Below are 22,388 nucleotides of genomic sequence, written 5' to 3'. Positions count from 1 at the left end.
TGTGATTTTTCAATCAATCGCAATTAACAGAATAGATTCTGAAGATTATTCTTCCCCATCAGTAGGATATTTCCGTATCCAATATTGGATGCATAAAACTTTGTGCCTCTAACGTAACGCTCTCGTTTTCGAAGTCCCCCAAATATTCATTCAGAATGAATTCAGATTCAACTTCAAACAAATGATCTCTAAATCAACGATAGTCCTACGTCACCCTTGCGGTTATACCATAGATATAACCAAGTTCCTGTTTTTAACCATTTACAGAAAACCTGTTGCTCTATTACATAGAGCAACATATTTGATGCGAAAAAAAAAAGATTTTCATTTAAACTTTTTGATTTTAAAAGTTTGTTTCTTCTACCTGAAAACCCGTTATCATTTTCGCTTCACAACGATGGAGCACGAAGCTTAAAATGGTAATTCGCGATAGCGACGGTGCAGTGTCGACATCTTTTGCCCAAATGAGTGGGTGAAGCAAACGGGTGAGATAAGGTGTCGACATCTACGAAGGTATTAAATGGCAATGAATCAAGCATAAGCTATTGAGATTACTATTGAAAAATACAGTTTTAAATTGTGAATAGATCAATGAAAAGAGTTTCAAAATGGTTTTCGAATGCTCATAACATATTGATTTTGAATCTTCTTCATCCATCACTGAAAGACATATTAACAGATCAAATTGTTGAAATTATAATTAGAAACCATTATTAGGAACAACTTTCGTTCTAGATTTTTTCATTGTTTGCAGAAAACCATCAAATTATTGATGTGGATGTTTATTTGATACAATAAAATTGATTTTCATTTCGAAAATGTGTATATTTCTCTTACGACTATGAAGGCTAGAGTTGCTGCATTCCTCGATGCAATAAAAATGATCGTGTAGGGTTGAAGAATAATGATGATGCCGAATGGAGTGTGTCTTGCTAGTATTGCCATTACTGATAATGTCGATGCTACTGATCGTGCAAGGGCCGCTTTAAGGAGGAAGGTGGAATGTCTAATCACCATAGAAACATTTATTGCACCCTAAAACCTCCATATGCTTAGTTTGGTTTCATTTGCTTAGTTAATTCTCGAGTAATGCAAAAATTTGTGTTTCATTTGTATGGCAGGGATGTGATGTTTTAATGCATGCACCATATAGTTCGGACCTGGCACCAAACGATTATCACCTTTTTCTCCCATTGTATATTTTCCAGAGTGATAATAAAATAGAGCCAAGAGAAGATTGTAAAAATATATTGCTATGGTTTTCCTCTAATAAGGACCAAGACCTCTATGATGATCAGTGAAGACAGTAAAAAAAAGTTAACACTTTACAATTAAATTGGGTATGTTTTTTTCGACTTTACTAGCCACTCGTTCTTGCCCACAACGCAGCGAGCAATCTTTTTGCCTACAATTCGGGGTTAGCTCACAATGTGATTAGATGCGTATCATGAATTATTTTCGATTTGCCGATAATAGGCATTTATCAGTTGTCAGAATCGGTTCCCGGAATAAATCGCCACAGAAAACGACTGCAACAGAAACCACCGCTTATAAAATGTGTAGTAGGCTATAAATATTGTGGCGCGGTATTGTATTTCAAAACAAGAATTAACCGGGCAAACGTATCGCCCCAGGCAAACGTAACGCCCCGGGCAGACGTATACCGTCCGACGCTCGCTAGAGCTCGGTCGGACATTGCTAAAGGATCGTATCCTATGTTTCAAACTAACCGGGCAATCAGTGGATCCCAGGTTTGCGTGCGAGACACCGCCGCTTCCGACGGCGGGTCGGCGGTGGACTCGGATTGCGTCATCTTGGCGGCATGGGCCGCCTCGATTCCTTATCCTCGCCAAATGGGGACTTCGTCCCCATTACATTGTCCTCAGAATAAATTTCGAAAAACGAGAACAAGAGAATAAATTTATAATAGAAATGTGAGGCACATGATGTTTTTCCCGCGCCAAATATTTCTAGCCTACTACACTTTTTCTAAGCGGTTGTTTCTGTTGCAGTTGTTTACTGTGGCGATTTATTCCGGTCACCGTCAGAATCAATGGAGGGATGATCTAGGAATGATCTTGAAGATGATGTTGGATGATTTCACTCTATACTTCCCAAAGATTTGACGAGAGCCTGGCTTAAAAGGTTAAACGTTGATAGAAATTTTATTAGATTGAATTTCAGGTTGTTGTCCAATCAATTCGTGCTCAATTCAGTTTTATTGGGCAGGTCTTGCTACTAACAATTTATGGAATTGTGGCCAGATTTTTGTTTTGTTTTTATTTAAGAGACTTTCAGCCGTACTGTGGTCCAGAATGTCATTATATCGAGCATGTTGTTTGGTTATGTAAAAAATGCAATTAATGAATTTAACTGGCTGTTAATTTAGAAGTTCGAAAGGGTATACTCACGCATATTTTTTAGGGCTTTCATTTCATGTATCAAAAGATACAGATTTTGAACAATGAAAAAACTCAATTCAAATTCAATTACTACACATAATCACAGTCCTATGTCAAGATCCCGACCGTGCCCCTAGGCTCAGACCCATCAACTACTTTGTATATTTTTAATGGGAACCCCTTCCAATTTAACAAAGTTTGACGTACAGTGGTGCCGTGGTAAGTGCGCTACACATACACCGTCCCGTCACCGTGAAGTCAACGTAAAGGAATGAAATGTCAAATATTCTCCCATGGAAATCGTATGGTAGCATTCACATACACCATCACCGGCAACTTTGACGTCGGCAAAATAAGTCCAAGAGAATAGTTGACGGGACGGTGACGGTGACGCTGTATGTGTAGCGCACTGTAAACTTATTTAACACTAAACCTACCGATGTTTCATGTATACCTATTCCTACCCCAGCGGGTCAGGTGACCCTAAGAACATGACTCAATATCAATTTTTTATCCCCTTCTCACGCTTTGACAGAAAATTTAAAAGAAATTGAAAGAAGAAAATTGGATTTCGATGTTCGATGATGAGAACCTGCTGGAAGAAACGCGATTAAAGACATGCAGACTGCGATTCTGCAGGTCACGCAACTCCTGCAGCGGATTGCGACTCCAGGTCAGAAAAAAATCGAAATACTCTCTGGTCGCAAAAAAAGTATAAACTGCAGCAGTCATATCCAATCAATATGAGCCATCATTCAGTACATGAAAGGCATGTTGTCGAATGTCAAAGTATAGAAGTCATTTGCTAACTTTGCGTACTTTAAATGGGCTGCAGTCCAGTCAAAAAGCAGTTATGTATCAATAATAGACATCATATTCAACTAGAAGTTTTGGTGTCATAAAATGGGAGGGTCATTCGAATTCAATTTGAACAGTTATAAAATTTGACATGACTTTCACATGACAAAGAAAAACTTGATGGAATTGATTAGTTTTTCAGTGCCAATCAAGCAATTCATTGAAATTTTTGACATGTCAGCCCAGTGAGCGAACAACTACTGTACTGTACGTTCATCCATCGGTAGTTTGCTGTTGTAGCTTGTCTGCAGTCGTTGCGTAAATTTTGAGAATTGGTAGTAGGATAAGCTCCCCAAGGGGTCCTGGTTTACAGTGTAAATGCTTCTCGTTTGCTCAAGATTCTTATTTTGAGTTATCCAACATCTGTTTTGAAAACAACTTCAATTTGTTTGTTTTGCATTAACATTCTAATAATAATTGATAAAAATATGGAGAAAAAAACATTTCGCAAAAGTGATTTAATGAAAACAAATAGTCCTAATGCCAGTGGTCTATTTTTACTCGGGCCACTCGGGTAGTGTTCCAACCGCGAAACAACGCTTGCTTCTCGGGCTCTCTCAGTCTCTCGTTTTTATTCACAATTGTGTTCCACTTACGAGAAGATGACGACGACGTCGGCGGCTGCTCCCCACTTTCACGCCATTAGCAAAGGCAAGATCTGAATCTCTGCTCCAACCTGGCCAGAATAATTAACTTTCTCAGTGCCATTTTCACGATATCACTCACTCACTGCGCCAGCTGTCAGTCACATTCACCTGACGTATTATGATTGATTTGCCTTTTTTAAGGTATAACGCACGCAAAATTCTCCGTCCCGGAACAACGAGTGGTCGGTATTATGATGTATTCCAATCCAATGCTACACAAGTCTAGAACCGATGACGGAACACACGCACGAAACGGTTTAATTATTTGTTTTGGGGGTCTAGCACTATAATCTTCGGTGGGGGTCCACTGTTTCGCAAACGCACAGATACGGCAAACCTCAAACCCGCGACAGCAATGTCGTGATATGTCCGCGATCCCGGCTACGACGAATCCAAAACAAATATTTGGTACTGAAATTGTCTCTGTTTTCTAACCAAATTGACAGTGCAACCTACAAAACATGTAAAAGCTAACGCATCTAAAGAAAAACAGCCCAACGGCTACGAACGACAACGGATGACTAAAAGCCCCACCACGACGTAGACACCGACAGTACGGACGGCAAAGGAGAACAATCATCGAAAGGGTGAAAACCTTTTTTTCTCTCCAACGCAAGCAGCATAAGCAAAATAACACCAACACACCCTCGAGCGTCTGTACACAAAGTGCAAACGTCGCTGCCTTCTTCTGATGATGGGTGGATGCACGTCTGTGGTGAACGCCCGTGCGCACACTCACACTACGATCGAACAGAGTGTGCTTTTATAGGTCAGGTGCGGAGAATGTGTTCACATAAGTGTATGAAAATAAGAGCTTCTTTACCAATGTTTTCTGTAAAAGATGTAGGTACAGTGAGTTATCTCTAATTCGACATCTAGCTAATTGGACAGATCTTTAAGATGTTGACTGCCACGTCAGTCATCGGTGACTGACACCGAGCTTTCCGTTCAAGCCGCGTCAGTAACCGGTGACTGACAGTTTAACATATGATGATAAAGGTAGAAATTTATTTATTTTCGACATAGGACTATGTCACTTATGGGCCCTATTATAGAAATCGAATCGAGGATTCGATACAATCACTATCACTATCACACCGAGTAAAATATGGAATTATAGAAATCGAGGAAAACAGCTCGATTCGTTACTCTGCTCGAATGTCAGTGCTGGTGCTGAAATATTTTGAAACGAGTTTGAAATGTTTCACAAAGCACTATAGAAAGGATGCCAAATCTTTTTTTGAGACATCTGTTATGAAAATTATAAATATCTATATTTCCAAAAGTGCTAATATGGTTATGTTTTGGCGAAAACTGATATTCCCTCAACGAATGAAGCTTAGTAAGCATAATGCATACATGGATGTGTAATAAAAACGACATCATGGAACAATTTGCTTCACAAAAAATACAGTTATTAGAAAATTAACTTTTTCATGTATTCTCACAACTGCAATCTATGGAATTCCGTAAGGAGTCACGCATGAATTCCACTTTTTTAGTGTCGATTTCTTGTTGTAGCGGCGTCAATAGCTTTATTGTATTGGGCCACCAAATGTGGCCCTAAATTCTTATTGTGTGCTAGTGTTTCCTTTACCCTTCACATCATGTCAATCCAAATCTGTAATTTAAAAAAAATCATTATTGTTTTGCAAGACATTTCAGCTTTAGCATATGGTATAGAAAGTTTGGTATAGTATAGCAATAAAAAAGAAAATTTCTGACAGAAGTAACTCGTAATAATGTACGCTAGCAGGAATAATCATTCTTCAGGTAGAAAATTCGGTTGATAGTAATTCAAAGAATATGATAAAATTTACTTATGAAGTTATATGTACCGTAGAAGAAACACTTACTTTCTGCCATTCTGAACCAACACGCATTGATGGTCTCAGTGCATTAAGCTCCTCACTGAATTTCTCCCACTTCTCCCATTCTATTTGAACTGCCTCCACAAAAACCTCGAGCAATGTTTACATTCGCTTTTATTGGTTCAACGAGTCGTTCAAACTGCTGGTGATTTGTCTGTCCATTCGTTTCAACCACTGAAATATACACTGGAAGTAGGTTCTGCATTATAAATTGTAACATGATTTATATAAATAATGCTGGATTGTACACTTACCTTGTATAGCCTATTCTGGCAGCACCGTAAAACAAATACTGATCAAAAACAAACGAACATGTGTTGAAAATTGCATATATCTAAGCGTTTCTGAAATGTATTTCCCTTTGGGAAACATCAGGGACGCAAATCAAAAATCATTCTCTGAAGATATGCAACAAGCGAACCAAACAACTCGAAAAATTCTGACACTTGCATCGATAGCTATCACTCGCTCGGGGCTATCGAATTGCTCGATTTCTATAATAGTAAAACAGAGCTAACGAGCAAAATTCTTATCACCTCGATTTCTATAATAGGGCCCTATAGGACGCGACGCGAGACAAGACATACCACTTATTGTTCTTACTTAATAAAATTAATTACTTACATAATTAAGTAAGAACAATAAGTGTTATGTCTTGTCTCACGTCACGTCTTATAAGTGTCGTGAAGTTCCTACGTTGCACAGCAATGAAAAATAATAAGTGATAGGACTATGTCTTTGATTTCTATATAGGGAGTCACTCTACGAAAAATGTAACGATTTATTAAGAGTTTTCAAACGCATATTACTCAAAATGGTTATTGCGACATATGTTGTGGTATATATCATTAGACAGGAAATCCAATTTATCCAATTTTTTTTGCTTGAAGCATGAACAGTGAATATAGTAAAAAAAGTTAACAATTGACGATTTAATTGGGTATGTTTTCCTTCGATTGCACTATCTACTCGCTTTCTCCCCGACGCAACGAGCAATCTTTTTGCCTAGATCATCAATTCAATTTGTGCTCAATTTATGTTTTTATCGTGTAGGTCTCACTACTAACAATTTGTGTAATTGTGGTCCAGGATGTCATAATATCGAGTATGTTGTTTGGATATGTAAAAATGCAATAAATGAATTTAAATGGCTGCTGATTTAGAAGATCGAAAATGTATACCCACGTAAATTAGATTATGATAGCTTACAACTTATTACAAACAATGTTCCGGACAACGTGGTAGCGAAGGAGATAATGTTATTTTTATCTATAATATATTTTTGTAGTCATAGATTGATTTGACTCAGGCTTATATTTATGTAGGTTTTAACTATTTAGACTTGTGTTTAAAAATGGTACATGATGACTTTGTCTTCCTCTGCATGATTGAATAAACAGAATGTAATTACTACACACAATCACAGTCCTATGTCAAGATACCGTCCGTGCCCCTAGGCTCAGATCCATCAATTTTTTTTCGCAGAACTTTTACTGCTTTCGAGCAGAAATCCTTCTTACGATTAGAAGCAATGGCAGTAATATGTTTAAAAAATTTCCATCTAGAAAATTCTAACTTTCCATTATTGCGCTTCGCATTGGTGTACTATGATATAAGCGCGTGGCCTGACTGGAAAGTCGCTATAAAACCGCGTGGCACACAACGTGTTAATGCGACACGAAAAGTTGGACAATTTCACCTCTAATTGGACATTTTTGAAAACACCGAGTTTGGGACCCAAATTATGGCCCCAGATTAAAAGTCGACACTGCAAATCGGTAGGGAACCACGCTATAGAGGCGACCCTTCTGGCCTTCGGGCGGTGATTATCATACTAACATTCCTTCCCTTCCCCTGGTGACTGTAAGGACGTGGCCGGCGTCGTTATTGTCCATTTAAAGCTCGAATCACCGAAAATTGAACAAGGAGAATGATTTGCTAGACCCAAGCGTCATTCTGTGTGTTCTTTGTGCAATTTGGTTGGTTAAGGTCAATCACGGAGAGCAACTACGAATTGTACAGTCTACCCAAGCTCAAGCTTGATGAGATTAAAAGTCGACACTACACACTTTCGCCGCGAATGTCCAATTATAGTTTTTTCCCTGTTGGGTGTGAACCACTGCGTCCATTATTTTGAACTATTGTGGTATACCTCTTTTTTTATACTACACTACACTACTGCTTATTGCTGAAGAAGTAGACTGAAAGCTATAGCGAGGTAGATGCCAATCAGGAATAATCTGTTTGATAAAATTTTCAATCCTGATCGGCGACGCAGACCAAATTTCCTTGGGCTCCAGAATAGCTTTATCAAGGTGTTGAAGTCTGCGTCTTGTTAGAGCTCCGTAGTTACAGAGCGAATATTCCGAGGTTTCACTTCCGGCATTACAAAAGCGACAAATATCATCATGTGCTAAACCTATGTTTTTAAGATGGTATTTACTCGGACAGTGTCCTGTTACAACATTAGTGAATGTACTGAAGTCTTTCTTATTAAGACTCAGCAGTTGTTGAGTATTTTTAATATTCGGCGTAATAAATATTTTTGCCTGTTTAAGTTTAAGGCGGCTCGCACACCGGAGCAACAAGCAACTAGCAAGCTGCAATACGCAATATGCAACAAGCAACATATTTTGTTGTTCTTCGCATAACAGAGCAATAATAACGCCTGACATTATGCAAACAATTTACTTAACGGACGAAACTTGTCAAATTATGAGCGATAATTTGCTTTTCAACCGACACGTCGTGTTGCTAGCGATATGTGTTGCTCTGTCAAGACGATAGCGATATCGTATTGCGTCGGTGTGCGAGATCACCAAAAATCAAATGGAAAAATCCATTGGCGATAATATTGCTTATTGCATGTTGATAGTTGCTAGTTGTTTATTGCTCCGGTGTGCGAGCCGCCTAACAGTCATCCTATTGGCTGTCACTTCCCATTTCTTCAGCTCATCTTTCAACACACAGTCAGAAAGTCCACAGAATGGTTCTGGACCAGTGAATGGTGAGTTTGAGCCGTTCCTGGCTAGTTCATCTGCTCGCTCGTTGCCCTCTATACCGCAATGGCCAGGAATCCAGTACAGTTGTACCAAATTTATCTGACTTAATTGCCGTTAAAGGGAAGAGCATTCCCAGACAATTGTTGAAGAGCATTTAAAAGCATTTAGAGCTTTACGTGTCGCTTGGCTGTCTGAGAAAATGCAGATGTTAGCATGTCTCTATTTTCTTTGAGGCAGACATTTAAACATTGCAGCTTTTTCTGCCTGAAAAACTGTTGGCCAGTTTCTCATAACCTCAGAGATTTTTGTTCTGGGACCATACACTCCGGCATATGTTCTGATTCCCATTTTCGACCCATAAGTGTAGAACATGATTGAACCATTACGAACCTTGCGACCACCTTCATCCCATACTGAACGGGAAAGTTTGATCACTCTGTATGGAATATCATAATTAGGCCTAGGTTCCATCCAATCACTGTTCATCTCTGAGGCTGGTCTAATGGATAAGAGATTCAGGATGTTCAAGTGACCAGTTTTGTCCCCGTCTAGTATTTTTTTTAGAGCGCTTTTCTTAGACTCAAGCCGAATATATTGGTCCAAAGGCACCAGTTGAGGGATAGCAGCCTCCAATGCCTTTGAGGGAGAGCTTCGTATTGCTCCAGTAATTGCAACGCATGCTAGTCGTTGGAGTTTGTTTAGCTTTTTTGTAGCTACAGTCTCCTTAGTCTTTGACCACCATACATGTGAGGCATAGGTTATCCTAGGCCGCACAATTGCAGTGTAGATCCAAATAACCATTTTTGTTTTAAGGCCCCATGTTCTTGCTATCATTTTTGAACATGCCCTTAGGACTGAATTGGCCTTGCTGATTATTGAATCTAAGTGCGCATTCCAATTTAGTTTAACATCTAGGATAACACCTAGACATTTCACTGAAGCGCTGCTTTTTATTTCCTCGCCCCCCAGATGTAAAGATTGCAGATGCTGTTTTGACGTAGGACTACGTCTTTCATTTCTATACCGGGGTGTAAAATCAAAGTTTCGAAAACGAAAGCGTTACGCCGGAGACCGAGATTTTGAGCGTTAATAGCTCCTAAACAACTGAACGAAATGGTATGATAAACACTTCATTCGAAAGATAAAATGTCTACGCGTTCTATACTTGTTACTTTCTGATCCAAAAACTTGTTTCAATAGTCTTAAAATTGCTTTCAAAACAGGCTATTGAAATCACCAATCGGTATATAAGCGAGCGCCGCTCGGAAATCCACTCAGTTCTAATTGAACAGCGATTGGAGCATGTTGTCGCTGTTGTGGTGAAGCTCTTCGTTTATCATGAAAGCGCGAATGAACGGTGTCACCAAGAGCCTGTTTGTGCACCTTAGGCCAGAAGGGAATCCATCAGGAGGAGAGTGATGCCACAAACGGTTCCCCGGGAAGATCTCGAAGCAGCCGCTACACACACACACACATACACGCGCGGAATCCTTTCCTTTTGGATGCCATTCAGCATCGAGAAAGATCCGGAAAATAATCTGCCAGTTCCTCTGGGAAATTAAAAATACATTCATGTGAAAGAGTTTATTTGAATGTTTTCTATCCATGTAACACTGTGACCAAATATGTTTCAATCAAGTGCTATTAACAGGTGGTTATCGAGTTAGCATTAACCACTGGTGGGCTTCCAGAATCGAGGAAAATGTGGATATATCTAATCGTTACTGAAAATAATCTGCCAGTTCATGAACCAGCCTAAGGCTGAAAATCACTCTAATAAAGACAAAAAAAAAAAAAAAAATCTGCCAGTTCCTCTGGGAATTTAAAAATACATTCATGTGAAAGAGTTTATTTATAGCTTTGCGCAGTGGCGATATCGTAACCAATGAGGTTTTACCGAGGAGTGATTATTGCTAGTTGAAAAAGAGTTTATTTGAATGTTTTCTATCCATGTAACACTGTGACCAAATATATTTGGTTTTGTGATTTTTCAATCAATCGCAATTAACAGGATAGCTTCTGAAGATTATTCTTCCCCATCAGTAGGATATTTCCGTATCCAATATTGTATGCGCCCGCAATCGATTATTGCTCAGTCGCCGAAAGTTCCGAGCTCAGAGAGTTCATTCCCCTCTAGTTTGCCTTCCAAATTGCCATCGTAAACCACGCCTTCTCTCGATTCAATCACGCACAAAAAGCATACTTAAGCGATATTCTGGTGGTGAGACGCATTCATTCTTCGTGAGGACATCGACAAGACAACATCGTTGCTGAGGGTGCTGGTCGACGAAGGATCGAGATCTGCCCTGAAACGAAAGCAGTTTGTTTGAAACTGTAAGGGAGCACAGAGAAGCCTATCCTTCAGGAGAAGAGAAGGTGACCATCGAAGCAGCCGCTACACACACACATACACGCACGGAATTCTTTCCGTTTGGATTCCATTCAGCATCGAGAAAGATCCGGAAAATAATCTGCCAGGTCCTCTGGGAATTTTCAAAATATATTCATGTGAAAGAGTTTAATTGAATGTTTTCTATCCATGTTACACTGTGACCAAATATGTTTCAATCAAGTGCTATTAACAGGTGGTTATTGAGTTGGCATTAACCACTGGTGGGCTTCCAGTATCGAGGAAAATGTGGAAATATCTAATCGTTACTGAAAATAATCTGCCAGTTCCTCTGGGAATTTTCAAAATATATTCATGTGAAAGAGTTTAATTGAATGTTTTCCATCCATGTAACACTGTGACCAAATATGTTTCAACCAAGTGCTATTAACAGGTGGTTATCGAGTTGGCATTAACCAATGGTGGGCTTCCAGTATCGAGGAAAATGTGGAAATAACTAATCGTTACTGAAAATAATCTGCCAGGTCCTCTGGGAATTTTCAAAATATATTCATGTGAAAGAGTTTAATTGAATGTTTTCTATCCATGTTACACTGTGACCAAATATGTTTCAATCAAGTGCTATTAACAGGTGGTTATCGAGTTGGCATTAACCACTGGTGGGCTTCCAGTATCGAGGAAAATGTGGAAATAACTAATCGTTACTGAAAATAATCTGCCAGTTACTTTGGGAATTTTCAAAATATATTCATGTGAAAGAGTTTAATTGAATGTTTTCTATCCATGTAACACTGTGACCAAATACATTTGGTTTTGTGGTTTTTCAATCAATCGCAATTAACAGGATAGCTTCAGAAGATTATTCTTCCCCATCAGTAGGATATTTCCGTATCCAATATTGTATGCGCCCGCAATCGATTATTGCTCAGTCGCCGAAAGTTCCGAGCTCAGAGAGTTCATTCCCCTCTAGTTTGCCTTCCAAATTTTAAGACTATTGAAACAAGTTTTTGGATCAAAAGGTAACAAGTATATAACGCGTAGACATTTTATCTTTCGAATGAAGTGTTTATCATACCATTTCGTTCAGTTGTTTAGGAGCTATTAACGCTCAAAATCTCGGTCTCCGGCGTAACGCTTTCGTTTTCGAAACTTTGATTTTACACCCCGATATAGAAATGAAAGACGTAGTCCTACGTCAAAACACCTTCAATTTCAAGAAACGCGCCTAGTGCGGTTTCTTTTGAAGAGAGAGATTTTTCAATTTTCGTTACAAGCGTGTGTACCGTTGTTACCGTGGATTTGCCTGATCGGTGATTGGTCATTTTGACATGAATCTCTATGTATTCATATAATACTTTTTCCATAGTTTTCAGCAGTATTGATGATAAACTAATTGGTCTGAATGCCTTTGGGAGTGATTTGTCACGTTTCCCCGCTTTTGGAATGAAAACTACCTTAACAAGTCTCCATATCGAAGGAATGTGCTCTAGTATCTGACTTGCCTTAAAAATCTCGATTATAGGTGGAATTAGTTTTGATTCTCCATTTTGAATCAGGGCTGGAAAAATCCCATCTGCACCTGTAGATTTGTAAGATAGGAAAGATCTCAACGCGTTTACGTTACGGAAGTCTGACTCTCCCCCCCTCCCTACCATTTATTCCTCGGCACGGGTTGCGTCACACCTTGGCTTATGGGTTTATCCATTAGTTTCTTTCCATAATAACCATGGGTAGCAGTTATTACAACCATCCACCTTTTTTGGGGCTTTGGACCCACTGCTCTGATTTCTCAATAATTTCAGGTTCTTATTCGGACATGCTATTATTGAGATCCGTCATTCGCAGGCGGAGCCAGAATGGTTGTAAAGCGGGTTTTCTCAACGCCATGGCGTGTTATGCCAAGTTTCGTACATTCCTGGCTGTAACAGCCAAGAGAAAATTAGATGTACAGAACTTTGATCTGAAAACAGCTTATCTCTATGGAATTCAAGAAGATGCAGTTTACGTGTAACAGCCCATTGGATATGAAGCAAAGGGGAAAGTGGAGCTCAGACATAGCATATACGGTCTGCGGAAGTCGGCAAATTGTTGGTACCGTAAGCTGAACGAGGTCCTCACGAAGTATGGTTTCGATGATGCCGATTGTGTCAAGCAGAAAACTACTGCTACTGTTGATCTACATGGATGACCTTCCTGCCGTACGGAAACCATGCATATTTGGGTAGTTCCTGCTAATTGTACTGAACGCGCGCTCCTTGCCCAAAGACTAAGGTCCATTAATTGGCTGGTAACTACGAAAAGGAGATTCGGATTAGCTGAAACTATAGTAAAGTAGATATATCGTGAGGTGTTTTTTTTAAATATTTTATCTAATACTTTTCAACAGTTCTACGCAGAGAACGTGATACAAAATATAAAAAATTTTGGAAAAAGTATCTTTGTCTAATGCGCTAACTTGATGTAAACTCTTCCTTCACGGTCACCAGTGATTCCCGAGCCGGGCCACCTGGGACTTTATCGAAATTGGGGTGTATCCGAATGTGCCGATCGAGTGTTTTAAGATGCTTGAATGTTTTCGGACAATGAGGACAAGAATAGGGACTTTCACCTGCAAAGAAAAGACCCTGCTAAACGATGATTTTAGTAAAACAAAAATCCTTTACCAACCCGTGTGAGTTTGAATGTGCTGTTTGAGTGTTTTACGACTTTTGAACGTTTTCGGACAATCTGGACAAGAAAAGGGACGTTCACCTGGAAAGAAATGACCCTGCTGAGTAGTGCGTTGAAGTTAAACAACCTTTACCAACCCGTATGAATTAGAATGTGCTGCTGGAGCGTCGCGAGTTGCTTGAACGCCTTCGAACAATGTGAACAAGAATAGGGACGTTCATCTGCAAAGGAAAAACTCTGCAGAATTGATCATTTTAGTGAAACATTCTTTACAAACCCGTATGAGTTCGAATGTGCGGTTCGAGCGTTTTACGATTCTTAAACGCTTTCGAGCAATGTGGACAAGGAAAAGGTCGTTCGCCTGCAAAGAGACGTTCCTGTTAAAAAGTTTCTGGTAGTAAAATATTTTGTTTCACCAACCAGCATGGGCTCGAATGTGCACTTGGAGCGTTCTACGGTCCTTAAACGTTTTCGAACACTGTGGACAAGAAAAGAGACGTTCACCTGCAAACAAATGACTCTGCTGAATAATTCATTGTAGTAAACCATTCTTCACCCACCCGTATGAGTTCGAAAGTGCTGTTTCAGCGTTGTAGGTTGTGCAAACGCCTTCGGACAGTGAGGACAAGTATAGGGACGTTCATCTGAAAAATAAAGAATCTGCTGAATGGTAGTTCATTGTTGGAAACCATTGTTACCAACCCGTATGCGTTCGAATGTGACCTTGGAGCGTTGTACTGTCCATAAATGCTTTCGGGCAATGTACACAAGGATAGGGACGTTCACCTACAAAAAAATGACCCTGCTGATTCGCTCATTATAGTGAAACATGAACTACCAACCCGTATGAGTGCGAATGTGCTTTTGGAGTGTTTTACGATTCATGTACGCTTTCGAACAATGTGGACAAGAAAAAGGACGTTCACCTGCAAAGGATTGACTCTGCTGAATGGTTCATTGTTGTAGAACAATTTTACCAACCCGTATGACTTCGAATGTGCTCTTGGAGCGCTGAAGGATTCTTGAACGCCTTCTGACAATGTGGACAAGAATAGGGACGTTCACCTGCAAAGAAATCACCCTGCTGATTAGTTCATTGTAGTAAAACGATTCTTCACCAACCCGTGTGTGTTCTAATGTGCTGTTGGAGCGTTGTATATTGCCTGAACGCCTTCGGGCAATGTGGACACGTATAGGGACATTCACCTGCAAATGAACGATCCTGCTGAATAGCTCATAGCGAAACATTGGGCCTGATCACGAACGCCACTTCACAGTGAAAACGAAATGAATTATATATAACCTTGCATACATTTCAATCCTGGACAGCGCAAGCAATCGATCGTTTACTTTCGCGTTCCCGTAATCGTTATCGAGTGTCGTAAGCTGCGATTTTTTTCCTGACTCTTGTGATTTTTTTATTTTGCATTTACCATGGACTTATGGACATTGTCACTCGCCACTCTTCCCCCGAACCCTTCCGTTTGAACTCGACCATCGACCACGCATTCCTCATCTGTTGCTCCCGATCCCCCGCAACCATCCACCTCATCTCCTCCCTCTGTCGCCACAGTTCTCACTCAACCCTCCCTCTCAGTTGTGTCCTCTCCCGTGTAGAGGTCTATTCAGAAGATACACTTGGAACTGGCCAGTAGGTTGTTTTCATCCGGCCCAAACCCAACGGGAAATCGCTCAACGTCATTCAGATCATGAAAGATCTGACAAAAAATTATTCTTGCGTGGGGTTTTGGCTGATCGGAAGCAAGCTGGCGAGATTGTTGTCGACAAGCGGTTCATATTAGAATATCGTGTGTACGTACCTTCTCATAATAAAAAAAGGAGATAGCCAATTTAAAAAGCTCCCTTCGATGAAAGTTGAAATTTTGGACTGCCATCAATTAGGAATTAGGAACAATTAGGTGTCCCAGGAAGAGGGAAAAAAACAAACGCACATTCGCGGAAATTTTAAAAGGCGCTTCTTCCCTGGCCTAAAAACGACAACCAAACAGCACACACAGTGCCAGTTGACAACTCCACGCTGCCAGTTGACAAAATGGAAGCGGACACAGCTAATGGGGCTCACCGTTTATTTTCTAAGGGAATCCCCGGTGCAAAAAATGACCACTCCCAAATTTCAAGCACAAGTCCCTCCGGTGATATCCCCTGTTAGCTTGCCAAAAAATTGTAAGGGGTTGTATCCAGAGTTGCAAAATCTCACACTCACTTTACTGACAGCGCAAGATATTGAGACAACATCAAAATCAACCACCAATTCCCCTGCAGTTCATGACAAATGAACCAAACTTAATTCCATGCAACCGACACTCCGTTACGTGGAACATTTGGTTTTTGCATTATTCCCCACACTCATTCGTTCCACTGTCTCACTGAGAATTTCCGCCCGAAATTTTCATACGCATCTTCGATCAGCTGACAGTGGAAGGGAATAAAATTCCATACAAGGAAATATCATCTCACTGACGTTTAAACGCGTGTTCGTGTGTGTTTTCCTAGTATGTTTCTAGCCCCGGTCCCATTTTTGTGCCGCTTATTGCACACACATCGATGGGCAACGGCACATTTGAGTGCTAAGTTTATGGGTGTATGACCAACGAAAATTTCACCAGGACGCAATGAAAGGTGATATTTTCGACTTGAGCATTCACTGACATCGAGAATGAACTGATATTTCTGTTGATGGAACGAAAACTATATCAAAACAAACGAGATGGTGAGCCAGCGGTCATACGCACAGCGGCACCGCGATAGAAAGCAGTGAAGAATGTCGGTGGAGATATTTTGCACTGATAAAAATTGCTTTTCGATTTCAACATGTTCTTTCGAAATTTTGCATCCTTGGTTGTATCTAAGATACGACCGCATCGACGTAGAACTACGCAATTTTATCATGCAAGCCATTTGTTTACAGCTTTGAATATTATTTTAGTTTTATTTTAATGTTACTACTTCAGTAGTAAAAATTTTCGTTTGAAATTCGAATGATTTCAAACTGATAGGCCTGGCCTGGTAAACTGATAGAGAATAATATGAATATCGCTACCAAACTGTAGATTTACATATTAGATATATAATATATTAATATATTACATTTACGATTGAACAGCGCTGCCAACCCGCACCATAATTTCCCATTTCCACTCAGATATCCGATCACAAACTATAAATACTTTTGCTTCTATATTCCGCTTGAAGAGGAATCGATCCCCACAACATTCAACAGTAAGGTATAATGACGATTTTCCCAGGCTTCTCAATTCAAAAGTACGTTTTGGGGAAACATATTCCGGTCTGCACAACGGCAAGCGAGCACAAAAGTACTCAACACAAAAAATACCCCCGACTTGCATGTATTTGCAAAGTGGGTTCCTCCAGGCACATTAATTTTGAAGTGCGTGTTAGGGAAACACAGCTCGGTAGGAACAAAAATACCCCCGACTTGCATGTTTTGACAAAGCAGATTCCCCCAGGCACATTGATTTAGAAGTCTGTGTTAGGGAAACACAGCCCGATGGGAACAAAACACCCCCAACTTGCATGTATATTTGCAAAGCGAATTTCCACAGGTACATCGATTTTGAAGTCTGTGTTGGGGAAACCGTAAATCGGGCCAATCAAAACTTGGCAGTTAGGGCGTTTGGATAAAGCTTGACATTCTGCAGTTATTCAATTCTTCATCTCATGGAAAACAACATTTTGTCAATTGTGATAGACGCGTAGAAATATTTCCTATTAATTAATGCAAACAACTTTCCGGTGTATTAAGAAATGTTAGAGTTATAAGCATTCAAAATACGGGTATGTTTAGAACACAAATCGACAGAACAAATGTATGGGGAAAGGGAATTCTTCCAGTTTTCATGAATTTAAACCGTTTAGAGATTAGCGAATTGTAATGTATAGCATGTCAAACAAATCTTAGATAATTTCCAATTCGATTGGTATGCAAATCATGAGAATTGGTTCACAGTGAAAATAGTTATTAACTTCAATTTTATTTCATAAAAACGGACCTGTTTTCTGATTTGGCACCCTTCCTGAAAGACGTAGTTCTACGTTAAAAAATCGAATGCAGCGGGCAAGCAAAATCAGGTTTCTCCTGGCTTCTGTGGGAATAGCTCATCTTCAAATGACCCAGCACTCGAGGGGACATCAAAAACTCCCAACTGTCGCTGTTTTACCGTCAAGTTCAACATCCCAATCGGGATTTATAAATTTGACTGACATTGTGTATCAAATCTTCACGTGTTTATATGTTTCCGACTCCATCAGAACCGTTGTCACCGAAATGCTTGCATTATTAAAGACAACTTTGCAACAATTGATGTAAGCATGGCCCTTCCTTGCAATGATTATCTCTCTTGATGTCTAATTTAAATAGAGAAGTCGGAGATATCACTGTTTTACAGTGGAATTGTCGTAGTCTTATCCCTAAATTGGATATATTCAAATTTTTAAATCAAAACATTAATTGTGATGTTTTTGCTGAATCCGAAACTTGGCTTTCTTCACAAGATGATCTCTCTTTCCACGGTTTTAATATTATACGCTTGGACCGTGATGACAGATACGAAGGGGTACTATTGGGGATTAATAAGTGCCACTCATTTTTTAGAATTGACCTTTATCTTATCGGAGGAATCGAAACTGTTGATTGTCATGCAAACGTCAGAGGCAAAGACCTCAGTATTATCAGCTTGTATTGGCCTCCGAGAGTTGCGGTTAGCCGGAAGCAACTTGTTGACATGTGATCACTCCTTTCTGAGCCCAAATGATCTTGGGGGACTTCAACTCTCACGAACCTGCCTAGGGGGGAGCCGTACGACAACCGTTTATTGTTGATATATGACCAACAGCTTAAATATGGCAGTTTAGAACACTGAGGAAACAACACGTGTACCCAAAACTCCTGCTAAACCAAGTGCTCTTGACCTTTGCCCGGATTCACTATCGTTAGATTGCAAGTGGAATGAAATCGAGGATCCCAACGGTAGTGATCACTTGCCAATCAAAATTTCCATCACCAATGGGTCGAATTCTTTTGAATCTATAAACATGGCATATGACCTCACAAGACACATTGATTGGAAGGAATATGCGGACGCGATTGCTCTGGCCACCAATTCCAGAGATGGTTTCCATTGGAGGAGTATAACACTTCCTTTCTCGTTTGATCTATGACAGCGCAGTTAGTGCTCAAACGAAACCCATCCCAGGTTCCACTATTCGTCGAAGGGCTCCCAATCGATGGCGGGATAGTCATTGTTCCAAGCTTTATGTAGAAAACATTCAAAGCTTTTCCGAAACGTGGAACCATTGATAATTTTCAAACGTATCTAGCCCTTGAGAATCAGTTAAAAATTTTGATCAAAAAGAAAAACGTGCTTAATGGCTCCCGTGCAAAGAATTGTTCGAGATATAGCACAAGAAAGGTGCGATCTTGATTCCGAGTTTTCGATGGTAGAATTCTCCCTTGCTCTCCTTTCATGTAACAATTCGGCTGCAGAATCAAATAAAATTAAATTCAACTTGCTGAAAAACCTTCCTGATGTGACGAAACATAGTTTGTTGAATTTATTCAATCAGTTTCGGGAACATAATATTGCTCTGGATGATTGGAGACAAGTACGAGTTATAGCTATTCAAAAACCCGGAAAACCCGCATCCGACTTCATTTCGAACCGCACAATAGAAATGATGTGTTGCACTCGGAAATTGTTAGAGAAAATGATCTTGTTCGCCTTGATCGGTGGGTTGAAACAAATGGCCTACTCTCAGATACACAATGTGGGTTCCACAGGGGCAAGGGAACGAATGATTGTGTCTTGCGTTGCGGCCTTTGATTCAGTTTCAATAGAGGTCCTGTCAGACAAACTACATTCTCGGAGTCTGTCGCCTCTATTGAATATGTTATATAACTTGCTTTGTGAGAAATATTTGAACTTTTCTCACGGAGATTCGACAGTAAGTCGGGTCTCCTACAAGGGAACGTATACCATGAGTCACCGTGAAGTGGCATTCGTGATCAGGCCCATTATCTACCAACCCGTATGAATTCGAATGTGCGGTTTGAGTGTTCTACGATGCTTAAACGTCTTTGGGCAATGTGGGCAAGAAAAGGGACGTTCCCCTGCAAATGAATGATTCTGCTGAATTGATCAAGATTGAAAACAATTTTTTACCAACCCGTGTGGGTTCGAAGGTGAGCTTTGAGTCCGTATTTTGACCTAAAGATTTTTTTACACTCCTCACATTTTGGCGGTTTCTCTCCTGAAATACATAACCGGTCATTTTTTTAACGAAAATAAAACCACATTCTCACCCGTGTTGTCTTCCTTCAAACCTTCATCGTCCGCTATTGGGTCTGTCTCGAAAGAGTTATCATTATCCGACAGCTCGTGGTCATCAATCATTAATTCTGGCTCTATCTTGATGTCAGCTCGTTCGGCGCTGGGCAACATTTTGAAGCAACTCTCGGGAATGTTGTGGACGGTTAGGAATATCCGGCGGCACTTGTCACACGTAGGATAGTAGTCCAGTGGGGGGACGGTAACAACGTTTAACTTCTGGAGAATGGGTTTAAGCTTCTGCTCATGATGGTTAGTGGGGATCAGCGCATGTTGGAGTTCCTCATTGCAAAGATCAGAGCAAAAGCTACATTGGTTACTGTTGAAATGGGATGAGGTCGAACATCAGTATCATATATTTTTAATGCCAACCTATATCTGACGATAAGGGATGCATAAGCATACGCATACACAGCCGTTTATCTAAATAAACTCACGTGTTGTTGCTAACAACAGCCATCTCACTTCTCTAGCGAAATTTGATTTATCGGAATAACTCAAAAACCCAAAGCTGGTTAACTATAAAGCAGAAATACTGGAATTATATTCCGAGAGCATTCAAAACAATATTTTGTTTACCATTTGAATCTCTTGAATTTGTTTTGATCAACAGCTTCAGCAAAACCAAGATGAAGAGAAAAAATTAAGGTGAGAACGTATCAGCATCCACCAAAAACCTTCGTAAAACAAAACTACCCACTCAGGAAAAAGTGGTATATATGACGAATTTAAAAATAAAATACTAAATAAATACTACAAATCTAGATCAACGGGCCTGATTCTCGAATACACTTCACGGTGGAAACGATATAAACGGCACGCCATTGAACTACATTTTACGAGTTAGTGAAGTGTCGAAGATAATAATGAGTTTTCAGGCAGAATGAGCGCTTTTCAAATAAAAAATCATTAATGAAAATTAACTTCTTCGTATCAAACTGGTATTCAATGTGAGTGGGAAACTTTGTTTTCTTCATGTGATATAATAATTTCATCTGAAGATAATTTGATATTATAATGATAAGTTTAGTGGGAAACTAATCTCGTATCCAGATGTCGACACCGTACCGTTGTCATCGCGGATACGTTTCATTTCGTTCCCACCGTGAAGTGTATTCGAAGTGTATTGGAGAATCAGGCCCAACATGTCAAAAGGGTCTATCTTCTTTGATCGATTCTCTTCATCTACATTCTCTTTCATTAATAACCCACAATCCAGTCGACGAACAAATTATCGACCTAACATAGAACGATCAACTTCGTTGATCGAAAATACGGAATGATTTACAAAACAAATCGGCATCACTGTTTTTTTTTCTCCGCCAAACTGTCATCTCATAACAAAACAATCGAATCATACAACTGGTGAGTTGGGATTCTATTTCTATTTTTCATTTACTAATTATTTTATTTTGTTTCAGCTATAAACACAAGGCTATTTTGGTTCCTGTGAGCGAGATTATTTCCGCCATCACCACAGTGTGGATTGCCACTGTGATAGCAGCCAACAGCATCAACAATTTCCGCAGCAGTATCATCCAAGCCCTGGTGACCGTGCCGAAGAACCGCAACAACAGGACCTGACCATCGATGGTGTTTCGAAAAACTTTATGAGGATGAGAGGATGAGATCCAAGACTGTTAATCGTTATCAGCAATTATGTAAGTTCCTTTTTTTTTATGAGAATAATGCCATCGACATCGACACCAATACTAAAACGAAGAAAAAACGCGACGAGTATCCTCCAGTGCAGGATTCTAATGCTGGTGACCCCCAAGCCATTAAAGAATGGGATCGCCGGGAGGAACGGGAATATGAAAAGCTATTGGAGTCTTGCCCTCGCTCAGATTTTGAGATTTGCCATAAGCAAACCATCTCCACCTAAAATATATATACATATTTGCAAATGAGTTGCAAAACGAAATAGCTGAGCAGAATGGCTTATTTTTATCTGTAATAAAATGATGAAAAATAATTATGTATTTTTTTCTTATTTCATTTCAATAACAAACCAATACAAACAAGCATCAAGCAGTGCTGGAAGCAGCGCTGCAAGCAGGTCAACGCCTTGCACATGTTGGCGAAAAAGTGGCGTCAAGTTGTTCGATGAATGCATATGAAAGGTCGATAACTCGATTGCAAGGTGGCAGCATTTGAGGTCGATTGTTGACATTTCATCGACCCGATCTTGGCAGGCAAAACGGAATGTGGGCAGCAGTAAGA

At 39.9% G+C, this 22,388-nt stretch overlaps 2 protein-coding genes and 1 non-coding gene across 7 annotated transcripts in view; 1 reads left to right on the top strand and 2 right to left on the bottom strand.

The window, feature by feature from the left end:
- The window catches only part of LOC129775968 (active breakpoint cluster region-related protein), a 151,049-nt gene extending 146,612 nt beyond the window's left edge, over positions 1-4,437 (bottom strand). For 2 of the 3 annotated variants that reach the window (XM_055781314.1, XM_055781402.1), the window contains exon 1: positions 3,857-4,436. The gene's annotated coding sequence lies outside the window, so the exon portion shown is untranslated. Of the gene's footprint in view, positions 1-3,856 lie in introns of all 3 variants that reach the window. The other variant, XM_055781733.1, reaches the window with a different exon arrangement.
- A 6,199-nt stretch (positions 4,438-10,636) lies between these two features.
- On the top strand, positions 10,637-10,773 carry LOC129763673 (U4 spliceosomal RNA). Its single transcript, XR_008741008.1, has one exon. It is a non-coding gene; the product is annotated as a U4 spliceosomal RNA (small nuclear RNA).
- A 2,710-nt stretch (positions 10,774-13,483) lies between these two features.
- On the bottom strand, positions 13,484-20,763 carry LOC129763112 (gastrula zinc finger protein XlCGF26.1-like). Of its 3 annotated transcripts, XM_055761881.1 has the most exons (15): positions 20,745-20,763; positions 20,603-20,684; positions 20,141-20,484; positions 20,005-20,088; positions 19,865-19,948; positions 14,923-15,006; positions 14,782-14,865; positions 14,643-14,726; positions 14,503-14,586; positions 14,361-14,444; positions 14,221-14,304; positions 14,078-14,161; positions 13,938-14,021; positions 13,798-13,881; positions 13,484-13,738 (listed from the first exon to the last, which is right to left on the bottom strand). In XM_055761881.1, the coding sequence occupies exons 2-15, from the start codon at positions 20,623-20,625 to the stop codon at positions 13,581-13,583; spliced, it is 1,449 nt and encodes a 482-aa protein (XP_055617856.1). In that variant the 5' UTR covers positions 20,626-20,684; positions 20,745-20,763; the 3' UTR covers positions 13,484-13,580. The 3 variants fall into 3 exon arrangements, with proteins under 3 accessions (XP_055617856.1, XP_055617857.1, XP_055617859.1); XM_055761882.1 differs by lacking the exon at positions 20,745-20,763 and having other exon boundaries at positions 20,141-20,543; positions 20,603-20,720; XM_055761884.1 differs by lacking the exon at positions 20,745-20,763 and having other exon boundaries at positions 20,141-20,537; positions 20,603-20,716.
- Between the last annotated feature and the right edge of the window lie 1,625 nt (positions 20,764-22,388).

This window comes from Toxorhynchites rutilus, chromosome 1 (assembly GCF_029784135.1).
Source record: "Toxorhynchites rutilus septentrionalis strain SRP chromosome 1, ASM2978413v1, whole genome shotgun sequence".
In the NCBI taxonomy this organism is placed as follows: Eukaryota; Metazoa; Arthropoda; class Insecta; order Diptera; family Culicidae; genus Toxorhynchites; species Toxorhynchites rutilus.
This window is presented reverse-complemented; position numbering and strand designations above follow the sequence as displayed.